A 12176-nucleotide genomic window follows, 5' to 3' on the forward strand; every position below is an offset into this window, starting at 1 on the left:
TCACGCCCTCCCTTATCAGAAAGAGGCAGCAAGGGCGGGAAAGAGAAGGTTGTGCTTCAAAGCAGCGTCATTGCATGGAGCCCTCTGGGCTCCATGCAGCTGCTGCTTTGAAATGCCACATGTGGCCCAGGGCCATCTGAGAGTTCCCAGATGGCCTGGGATGCATGCAGCATTTCAAAGAGCCAGCACCGCATGGAGCCAGGGGTAAGGAGGGGTAACCCAGGCTCCATGTGTTGCTGCTGCTTTGAAACTCTGCGAGGAGCATAGGTCTAGCATGGGACTACTTGAGTCCCATGCTGGCCCTGTGCTCCCCGCAGTGTTTTTGCCTTTGAAGTGGAGCAACAACCCTGGAGCCAATTAATTAGCCAATTAATCAAAATTTTACATCCCGAGTAGTCATGTGCAAGCATCTCTTGCATCAACAGAGAGCAATGCACCATGGGTAGCCATCCTACAGTGCAACTGGATGCAGGCTGTTTTTGAGATTAGTTTCCAGTGCCTCACAGGGACAGACTCAGCATTACATGATGTAGGTTTCTCAATCCCATTGCTCCATGGACAACCTACTAGGTTTCTAGAGACTTTTCAACTGCCCTGAAAACCTATGAGCCAGCAATCCTGCACTGCTCTCCAGTGTTGTGCTGTGTGTTATGAACACAAGGCTATAAAACAGGGTTGGGAAACCTTCGGGCTGGTCCCCTGGCTTGCCTTGATGCAGCCCACCTGCCTGCGGCCTCCCCCTCTCTGCAGTGGGGCAAGCCCTGTGTCAAGTCTCTGAGCCTTGATGCCCCCTCCCTCAGGGCTGAAGCATGAGCACTGGCTTCCCATTGTGGGGGGAAGAATCAGGGAGCTGGTGCTCAGGATCCTGCTTTGTCACGCTGCCTGGCAGAGGGAGGAAGCAGCTCTGCATGCTACTGTTTCCCTTCCCCTTGGCTGGGGGACGTCAGCGCAGGGACGTGCTCACCTGCAGGCTTCACTCCTGTTCCTCCCTTTGGGCCATTTGTACTATGCTATAAACCTCAAAAAATGAGGAGTACAGGATCTGTCGAAAAAGCTCCCCGCTGTCGGCAGAACCGCGGCTACACAGCACTTTCACTTTCGAAATGGTGCATGATAGACACAGCGCCGGAATGTAAGTATGCAAATGAAGCCCAGGATATTTAAATCCCGGGCTAATTTGCACTTTTGAAGTGCTTTATTTGCATCCCTCTGCCGACAGAGCGATGCAGTCTGGAGGTAGCCAGAGGGTTTCGGCTGCCCTACCGCACAAGGGTGAATTTCAGCTCTAATATCAAGCTTAAGAAGTGGAGAGAGCTAGAGGGAAGCATTCTGAACTGAAATGGAATTCATTGGAGCTGGGGAGAGAAGATTCCTTGCTAAGTGAATTAACTCAGACACTAATGCCTCCTTTTCTTTTTCTTGTGTCTGTTTCTTCTCTAGCAGTCTAGCCACATATAAAAACTCCATAATTCCCTATTGTAAACAGGAATCCTTTGATTCCTATTTAATTAGGCTTTCTTGTCCTGGGCATCAACCATTCATTCGACTTTCCTCCTTAACAGATACATTTATAGTTATACTTATTGATCCTAGAGTCTGGCATTATTTTTGGTATCTGATGGAGAAAGTTTCCCTGTTCCCTTTCCTCTGAGATCTTATTAAATCCAGATTCATTTCTCTTCTGCTCTTTGCACAATTATGCCAGTTTTACAATCCTTTGGAGGTTTTCCCACTGTTCAAAAAAATCAACTTCGCTTATACAGATGGTGTAGCTGTCACTGACATCAATAAGTAGGGGTATTCCAATTCATTAAATGATGTCGAATTTCTAAACTGTATTAGCTATACATTTGAATATAGCGGTCAGACAGCCGACTCATTGCTACTTCAGTTTCTAGGAATATACAAACATTAATCGTCATGCCAGGTTCCTAACCTGAATTTCATTCCTCCATTTTATCTTTCTACCAATTGCACTACTTTGTTTTCTGACCAGTATGCCCTCTGGGACAAAGCTCCACTGCCCCGTAGTCCAAACCTTCATCTCCTGTTGCATGACATTACCATGCCTGCCATTTATCCTATTTCATTTTGAGTTAACTCTTTGTGTGCTGTATCAGATACCAGATGTGTGAAGACAGCACAGCTGATATACCAGGCATGTCATCAATACTCCACTGTACTGAAGCTGGAGCACAATACAGCAACAAAATGGTATAGAGAAGTATACCTTCCTGCAGGAGGAAGGACAAAAGAAGGAAACATGAAACCCATGTTTCTGGAAGGTGTCATGATTTAGGCTACACCTAAATCTTACTGCGCTGGAAATTGATCTTCTGGCTTTCGATTTAGCAGTTCTAGTAAGGACCCGCTAAATCAAACACTGAGGGCGCCCCTGGTTGACGCCGGTACTCAATGCTGTAGCTGCATACCTTAAACTGACCTTCCAGGTGTAATATAGACCTGGCCTTAGTCTTTTTCTTACCTGTCTGTAGTCTTTGCGCTGGCACTTTTTATTCCCAAATATCTAGATGAGCTGGTGTCTGCTTCTGTTCTTGCAGCTTCTCAGAGGTCCATTTTTAGTCCCATGTTATTTTGTCTGTATGCTCCTGAGGCAGTGCCCTTTCTATAATCTCTTTTTGATGACTCCCTCCTTACCAACCAAAATATATTTCTCTTTGTGTTTGAACCCCATTTTAAAGTGTGCTTCCACAAGGCCTTTCAGTAGTAAGTGTTGGCCTAATTTTACTCCCATTAAAGTCAATGAGAACTTTAAAATCCCATCCATCCATCATCATTACCCTTAACACATCAACTAATTAATGCTCCCAATTGCTCTGTTGGGAATTTTATTATCCCCAGGTTCAGGGATGCAGAGAAACTTGCCAGACCCCTAGGAAAGGGGAGAGGCATGTGCAGGTGGAAAGGGTGGAGCTGGAGCTAGTAGGACCATCGTGAGCAGTGACAAATAGAAGTTTTGGCTTCAGAGCCTATGCTTGGGTTAGAGGGCCTCAATGAGTGGAGTGTATGATCTGTCCTTATCTGGACAGATGCAAAGGTGAAAAATTGCTCTGTATTGTATATTTAAATAAGAAAACTATGTTTGAACTTGATTGTGTACATTTGATTTAGGGCCATATCTTGTAAATGCCTATTGTAGAAATGGGGCATCATTTATATCTTTGTGTAAATTCCACCCTCGTTGCCGAAGTTCAGATAATGAGTATTTATGTAAAACATAAATCCCTATTTTTCACCAACTATATACTTTTTAAGATGATGAGAGGGACATTTTCTTTTTAACCATTTTTGTATGCTGTTTGTGGAGTCCTGTAGCTTTACTTATATATTCTTAACCTACTCTCTGTCTAATATTGACCTTTGTATAGGCACAGAAGTATAGGAAGCTATTCAGGTCAAGTACAATGGAATAGTTAGATGTTGAAAAAAATATCTAATTATAAAAACTTAGCATTTGTAAAATCTATGCATCACCTTTTGAAAATGGATGTTGTCTTTGCAGTAATAGCACTTCTATATCTCCTAGTGCAGGAGTGAGGAACCTTTTTAGGGTTAGGGGCCCCTGACCCACAGAAAAATCACTCAGGGGCTGCACACAGGTGAGAAGCAAAACAACAGCAAAAACAAAAAAACCCTCCCTGACATTGCCCCTGACTGAGAAGAAAGACACTCTCCACATTCCCTTCAAGCACCTGAGCCTGGGGGTAGGGAGCAGCCTAGTAGTTTTTGTGTGCTCCTGCCCTATGGTGGGGTAGCGTGGAGGGCTGGGGGGGCCTGAGTCTCGGGGGCCAGATATTGGCAAACCGGGGGCTGCATCCGGCCCCTGGGCCTTAGGTTCCCCACCCCTGCCCTAGTGAATCAAGTATATTATCCAATTCAGTACGGGTTTGCTGTATACAGAAATAGATATCCATTTTTCAGATTGTAGAAACAGTTATATGGTTATTGAATCAAAATCACTACTTATTTTATCAAATGGTGCATCTATTGAATCAAATAGAATCCCCAGTGAAATCATTTCAGTATTAAGTCAAATATAATATTTGTTGAATACCATATCATGTAATTCTAAAATAGCAAAGATGCAGCATGTCCCATGGCCAGTAATGAAAAACTATTGGTTGTCAACCATACCAATTCCCAAAGCAGGTGAGACAATACAAAACTGTAATACTTATACTGAGGAATTACCAGAAAATGCACTCTTTGCTACTTTTTAATGAGCACTAAAGTGATGTCTGCTCTAAGAACCTGACAAAAGGAAAAAAAGGGGAGGAGGTGTTGCTGTATTTAGTAATAATATATATACTTTGCCTGAGATTGAGATGGACATGGGAGACAGATTTGTTGTGAGTACCGGGTAAAGTTAAAAGGATAAAAAACAACGGTGATGTCATGCTAGGGATCTATTACAAACTATGTAACCAGGAAGAAGAGGTAGATGAGGCTTTTTCTAAACAACTAACAAAATCATCCAAAGCACAGAACTTAATAGTAATGGGGGACTTTAACTATTCAGACATCTGTTGGGAAAATAACACATCAGGGCACAAATTATCCAGAAAGTTCTCGGAACATATTGGAGACAATTTTTGTTTTATTTCAGAAGGTAGAGGGATGCTGCTCTAGATCTGATTTTAAGAAATATCTGGTTGAGAATTTGAAAGTGGAAGACAGCTTGGGTAAAAGTGATCATGAAATGATAGAATTCATGATTCTAAGGAATAGTAGAAGAGAACAGCAAAATAAAGACAATGGATTTCAAGAAGGCAGACTTTAGTAAACTCGGGGAATTGGTAGGCAATGTCCCATGGGAAGTAAGACTAAGAGGAAAAACAATTGAAGCTGCTTTCTCTACTAGTTAATTTCTTCTAAAATACAAAACTGTCTCCAATACATTCTGAGAACATTTTGGATAATCTGTGGCCTACTGTATTTATTTCCCGACAGATGTTTGGTCATTGAAGTTCCCCATCAAGTCCTTTGCTTTTGATGATTTTGTTAGTTTTTGTTTTTTTTAAAGGGATATCCACCTCTTCTTCCCGATTATGTGGTCTATAGCAGACCCCTATCATCACCCTGGTTTTACATCACCATTTCAGCAAGTCTGTTTTCTATTTCCATCTCTGTCTCAGAACAAATGTGTACATCTTTGATATGTCATAAGATTTTAATAATGTGAACATTGTTCCCTATCAGAAGGCTGACTTTTCAATACAATTTCTCCTTCAGTTTTACAGTAAAAAAAAATTCCTTACGATATCCCATTGTTTATCATTTTTTTAAAATGGTTCATGTAACTTATGGGAAGGGGACTATTTCTTATTAAAATCTATGGTATTTCATATAACTTATATAGAAAATTATATTTTCATTGTTAAAAAATTCTATAGAACTCTTCCAAAGGGTCCATCTTCACAATGGTTCATGCAAGTATTTCTATGACAGTTTCTCTTCCTATTAACACTCTTCCAAACCAAAAACATCCTATTATTAATGTCTGTGGAAAATAGATAAATGGGGTCAAGTAAGGTCCAAAAAATTGCAGTTTTTATGCTTTTTTGCATCATGCACCTACTTCTGTTTATATACACACACATGGTAGCACTCCAGAAGAGCACTACCCTCCTATGTCCCTGCTAAAATTTTAATTGTCTGAATGGAGTGCCCCCTCCCTTCCACTCTTGGTGGCCCTCCCTACCCCCCTTCTCCAGCCCTCTATGTGGCCCGCCCTATATCCCCATCCTCCTGTAGGGATCAGTCGACCCTGCACCACGTACTGTCCCGTGTGTGTATGTTGTGATATATTGTGTGTGTGTATATATATGAGACACGCACAGAGAGAGAGAGTACAGTACTGTGTGTGTGTGTGCATGTATATATCATACCATGCATAGTCCACTTGAATCAAACTAACTTTTTGGGTGTCCTTCTATTCCTAATACAGAGCACAATCTTCCTGTAATATATTATAGGAAAAGAGGAGACTCTGTATAAATAGATAAGCAGTATGTTATATTTATTTTTCATTAACATCTTTTTTCCCCATCTGCTCCTATTCACTGTCTCTCCTAAGCAGAACATGAACCCAGTAATGTTTGAATCACACTTTCAAATCAGTGTTAGAATGGGACCAAAATTAGGCAAAATGTGCTTGCCCACCCTACTGCATGCAGCTACGATTCACAGACTGTATCTGATATTAACATTCTGAGACTTCATTACAGTGACAAAGATTGCAATGAGAACAGACAATGGCACAAATTAATCTGTTCTTGTGACAAAGACTGTAATGAGAATGGGATATGGTTAAAAAAAATTAAACCATTCTTGTTACAATCTCAAGATTGCAATCTCCTGGTCTCCCTCAGATGCTATATACTCTAGTGATGGATCACTTAATAGTGTCAGTTTAACAAAGAATTTTACTTAGCTCTTGCTATGAGGCTGGCAGACATTTGCTTTGACTTTCCACATCTAAGCTGTTTAAAAAGAATGCAGTGGGATTAATTATGGGTTTTTTTTAAAGTCACTGTATCTATAAACACAGTTAGGGGAACATTATAGCAATTTTTTCTTTGTCCATCATAACTAGCATATATAAAAGGGCACACAGGTTGGGTTTCGTTACATGAATGCTTGGAATTATTTCAAGTCTTCAGCCATACCACAGTGTAGGCTATTTAGGCAGTCAGAATCCGGCACCAATTTCTCTATAAATCAAATGCATCTAATGCCTGTTATTGAAAGTTGCTCAATCTTTCCCTCTTTATTATTATATCATGTGTGAGGTGACAGTCAACTGATGTTTTTTTCAAAGGATGTTGTTTCAGGGTTTGCACCTGGATCAGATCACTTTCAGCCAAGCTAAACACAGGCAGAAATGTGTTTGCATCTATCAGGGCTGTTGGTTGTTTTAACCTAATGCATTAAAAATAGTACTTTGATGGCTTGGAAAACTTCTTTGACCACTCCATTTGCAAGTTTAATACTTAAGCATTTCCATCTGTTCAGATCTGTTTTTCATTCAAATACCAAAGTAAAATGTGTTGGCATGTGAATATTTTTTATGCTTGAACCATAATTAAGCTTTCTTATACTGTTTTATTTATAGCTGCAGCAGCAGCAGATATGGCCTATCATCACATTCGGCCTCCAATAGGGTATTCAATTCCCAAGCCCATATCATCACTGTTAATGAGGGGCTGGAATGTATGTCCTGAGGTAAGTGCTCTTACTTCGTTAACCTTTGAAGTGGTGATTACCAATGTTTGTCATGTGTAAATGGCTATTTTGCCAGAGCCTGAGGAGAGAAGGTGAGCAGGTGGCTATTCTTATATTTCCATTTTTCTAGCTTTAATAGGCTCCTAGTTATTACTGTGACCTGGCAACATAGAACGCACTACAACAGAAAGCCTCTCCTTGTTCTCAGTGAGGTAGCTCACCATATTAATCATGAAGTCCTACAGACAAATCTATATCCCAGCATAAGCCTCTGAGAGAAAACTGATCCAAGCTTGGAACTTATGTCAGTATAACTGCTTCATCACTTGGGCTATGTCTACACTCACCGCTTCTTGCACAAGTATGGCCGTTCTTGCGCAAGAATCTGCAGAGCGTCCACACTGCCCACCCGCTCTTGCGCAAGTAAATTTACAGTACGGCGTGGTAAGAGGGGGCTCCTTGCGCAAGAACTACGCTCTTTTTTAACAGGTGTAAGCTCTCTTGTGCAGGGGCTCTTGCGCAAGAGGGCAGTGTGGACGCTCAGCAGGGATTTCTTGCGCAAGAAACCCCTATGGCTAAAATGGCCATCAGAGCTTTCTTGTGCAAGAGAGCGTCCACACTGCCATGGGCTCTTGTGAGCAAAAGCACAGCTCACACATGGCAGTGTGGACGTTTTCTTGTGCAAGACTTCTTGCACAAGAACACTTGCGCAAGATGTTCTTGCGCAAGAAGCTGCGAATATAGACATAGCCTTGGAGTGTGCTGAGCAACCCTAGTGCCCAGGGCTGTCCTTAGGGCTTATGGGGCCCTACACAGTATTATTAAACTGGTGCCCATGTACCCAATGGCAGCCCAGGAAATGGGGGGGGGGGGGATAAGATTTTTAGAGATGTGATTTTATAATCTTCAGCAATACACCAATAAAATATTTTTAAAATAAATTTTAAATGAAGGTCCTGTAAACTAACGGAGTCAATTCAGAAACTGATGGTATATACCTGGGATTGGCAAATGCCTGTTAAATGACTTCATTACCACTTGAGTGTCTGTTTCACAGGTTCAGTGTTCTGCCCATAACTCTGGCAAGCCTTTTCACTTTAAATTATCTAGCTCTTCTCTGGAGGAATAGAGACACAGAACAGGGATAGGAAGCAGTGGGTGAGTGGACATTAAGAGCCAGTGGAGCCCCAAATGTTTGGATGCCCTACACAGCTGCGTTCTCTGCCTATGGGTAAGACTGGCCAAGTTAGAGCCCAGTGTACCCAGAGCTGCAAAGAAAGGAGGGCTTCTTCCATCCATGTAAATATTATCTCTTGGGGCGGTAGAGCCCCTATCCTGATGGGAGAAGTTATCCTGTCAGTGTAAGAGCATTTTCCCTAGGCAGCTGCATCACTGTAAGTGTAGACTGGCCCTTGGTGTCATGAATCAGTGCCAACGATGACTGGTGGTCCTTACTCCCTTGGAAAGAAATCTAATTGATATCATAATTAATATAATTTAAATCTTCTGTTTTGATTCCTAAATACAAGCTGTGTCTCTATAACAGTAAACAGCTTTAAATCTGCCAGGTCAGGCTCTGGGACTCTAGCTCGACTTTCCATGCAGCCACAGAGCCTTACTGGCTACAGGGGATCACCTCTGAAGAGCGGTTTGAAAAAACTGGGTTTCAGGAGCTGACCAGGTATGTAAGTGCTAACATGCTACCTGCTGGATATCTGAGTAAAGTATTTCAAAGGTGCCTACAGTCAGAGCATCTCACTATATTAATCCTCCCCATGGGCCTGTTAGGTCAGAATGTGCAATTATCCTCATATTATAGATGGAGAACTGAGGCCCAGAGAGTCACATAACTTGTCCAAAGTCACACAGGAAGTCTGTGACAGAGCAGATCTGTGAACCCAGATTTTCCAAGTCTTAGGCTTGTGCCCTAATTGCTGAACCATCCTTCCTTCTCAGGGACCACACCCCTGACTAGTGACCTGGAATGTCTTTCTGAGACACCATACACTGAACACTTGCAGACAACTCGTAAAGGAGTCGCTCAACAGTTTTAGAGATGACTGAAAGAAGGATGCGTTAGCCTCTTGAGCTCCTCTCTGAGTTTGGCTTCTGTGCTGCCCATAGACGGGTTTCTGCCTGAACTTTCAGTGTGGGCATGTATGAATAGAAGGGCGCTGTTTACTCCATCCCCGATCGCAGGTGGTTGGAGAGAGGACTGGGCAAAGTGAGGAGTGGGCTGGACCTTTGTTCTAGACCTTTGTTTTTTTCCCTCCTCCGTGCAATGGAAAAAACAGCTGAGCCCATTTAACAGGTTTGTATTTGCAATGCTGAGATAGGCCATCCACAAACTGCTGTACCCCTGCCCCAGAGCAAGGTGATAGTAAGGAAGGACTTGAGACTCAACAGTGTATCTCTGAGTCACAACGCCTGTTAGGGTAATGTTGCTTATCCACCACCCCTGCTGAGGGCAGTGCCTAAAGCAGGGTGGACAAAGGGGCCTTTGTGGGCTGGATCTGGCCCACGGACACCCTGCCACTCTCCTCCCTCCCCCCCCCCCCGGCCAATCAGGGCCTGGGGACAGGAGGAGCGTGTGAAGTCTCTTGCTCCCTGCCCCCACCCTGCAAGAACCACATGCCCCTTGCAGGGTAAGGGCAGGGAGCAAGAGACTTTGTGCACTCCTTCAACCCCCAGGCCCTGACTGGTCTGGGGATGAGGGAGCATGCGAAGTCTCCTTCTGCCCTTGAAGGGGCACAAGGTACTTAGAGTGAAAGCGCCGTGTGCTCCTTGTTGGGCGGGGCAGGAAGCATGTGAGGTCTCCTCCTGCCCTGCAAGGGGTGCATAGCACTTTCATACTAAGTACCACATACCCCTTGCAGGGTGGAGACAGGGAGCGAGACACTATGCGCACTCCTCCCACCCTCAGGCCCTGATTGGCCTGTGGTTGGGGGAAGCTTGTGAAGTCTCCTTCTGTCCTTCCAGGGGCCGAGTGCCTAGAGGAAACTGCCAGCGCTGAACAGCTGGCAGTTCTCTCTAGGTGGGGAAAGTGTGAGAGCAAAGAGTTCACGTGGTCCCCTACCTCCAGGCTAATCAGTGTCTGTGGGAGGGGGAGCATGGAAGTGTCCTGACCCAACCCCTTCCACCAGAGGTCCTGCTCCTTCCAGGGCAGCCCAGGGCCAACTTAAAAATTAGTGAAGTGACCCCACATCTAAAATTATTGCCTACTCCGGCCTAAAGTCACAATCAAGCCTGTAATTTGTTTAATATTTGAACTTCACATATAAAAGCTATTGACAGTAATGATGTGAAGGCAATGTGGGTAGATACCACATGTCTGGCTACTCACTGAGGGTATGTCTACACTACAAAGCTAATTCGAACTAACAGCCATTAGTTCAAATTAACTTTAATAGGCGCTAAACATACAAACCGCTAGTTCGAACTTAATTCGAATTAGCGGAGCATTTAATTCGAACTAGGTGAACCTCATTCTTCGAGGACTAGCGCCTAGTTCGAATTAAGTAGTTTGAATTAAGGACTGTGTAGCCACTTAATTCGAACTAATGGGAGTCTAGCCCTCCCCAGCTTGCCCTGATGGCCACTCTGGGCACAACCAGGGAAACTCTTCTGCCCCCCTCCTATCCCCAGAGTCCTTAAAGGGCCACGGTCTGGCTATGGTGCCCGTGCCAGGTGCAAGCCTGCCAGCACCCAGCCAGCAGACCCTGCACCTGGCATGGCATGAGCCAGCCACCTGCTGCCACCCAGCCCTCCACCTCTTCCCAGGACCAGGCTGACGGCTCCCAGGAGCTTGCCCAGGGCTGCAAGAGGTGGGTGCCCGTCTTGTCTAGTGCGGAGACCGTGGACTTCATCCTGGTTTGGAGGGGAGGCCTCCAAGGTCCACAATCTCCGCACTAGGCACAGGAAAGTAGCCATCTAGGGCAGGATAGCTGCCAGCCTGGCCACCAAAGGCCACATGCGAACCCAGGAGCAGGTTTCCATGACAATCAAGTTGGTCCAGTGAGACCCCCGACTCTGAGCTTAGAACATAAGAACGGCCGTACTGGGTCAGACCAAACGTCCATCCAGCCCAGTAGCCTGTCTGCCGACAGCGGCCAACACCAGCTACCCCGGAGGGGATGGACCGAAGACAATGACCAAGCCATTTGTCTCGTGTCATCCATCTCCAGCCTTCCACAAACAAAGGCCAGGGACACCATTCCTACCCCCTGGCTAATAGCACTCCATGGACCCAACTTCCATGACTTTATCTAACTTCTCTTTAAACTCTGTTATAGTTCTAGCCTTCACAGCCTCCTGTGGCAAGGAGTTCCACAGATTGACTATTTGCTTTGTGAAGAAGAATGTTCTTTTATTAGTTTGAAGCCTGCTACCCATTCATTTCATTTGGTGTCCTCTAGTCCTTATATTATGGGAACTAATGAAGAACTTTTCTTTATGCACCCTCTCCACACCACTCATGATTTTATAGACCTCTATCATATCCCCCTTCAGTCTCCTCTTTTCTAAGCTGAAAAGTCCCAGTCTCTTTAGCCTCTCTTCATATGGGACCTGTTCCAAACCCCTGATCATTTTAGTTGCCCTTTTCGGAACCCAAGGCCAAAACATCTGGGGTGAGGAGATCACATCTGTACACAGTACTGAAGATATGGTGTACCATAGTTTGATACTTCCCCTCCTCCTCCTTCCCCTGGCTTCCCCCTTCCAGCTCCCTCCTCCCAGGTTTCCCCCTCCCCTCTCCCACCCTCTCTCTTCCCCTCTCCCACCTCCTTTTCCCAGTCTCCCCAGAGGTTAATCCCCCCCCCCCCGACCCCAGTTTTTTTAAATAAAGAGAGTTTCTATTTTTGAACACACGTGTCCTTTATTTTGTACATCAGGAAGGGGGGCTAGGGAGGGGTAAGTGGAAGGAGGTGAGG

At 44.5% G+C, this 12176-nt stretch overlaps 1 protein-coding gene across 2 annotated transcripts in view; it reads left to right on the forward strand.

Annotated features, from left to right (window-relative positions):
* The window catches only part of TNNI3K (TNNI3 interacting kinase), a 190841-nt gene that overhangs the window by 127225 nt on the left and 51440 nt on the right, over positions 1–12176 (forward strand). For both annotated transcript variants that reach the window (XM_006130399.4, XM_075936240.1), the window contains one exon: positions 7136–7245. In XM_006130399.4, coding sequence (XP_006130461.1) covers positions 7136–7245 — 110 coding nt within the window. The remainder of the gene's footprint in view (positions 1–7135; positions 7246–12176) is intronic.

Source organism: Pelodiscus sinensis, chromosome 9, assembly GCF_049634645.1.
Source record: "Pelodiscus sinensis isolate JC-2024 chromosome 9, ASM4963464v1, whole genome shotgun sequence".
NCBI classification, from domain to species: Eukaryota; Metazoa; Chordata; order Testudines; family Trionychidae; genus Pelodiscus; species Pelodiscus sinensis.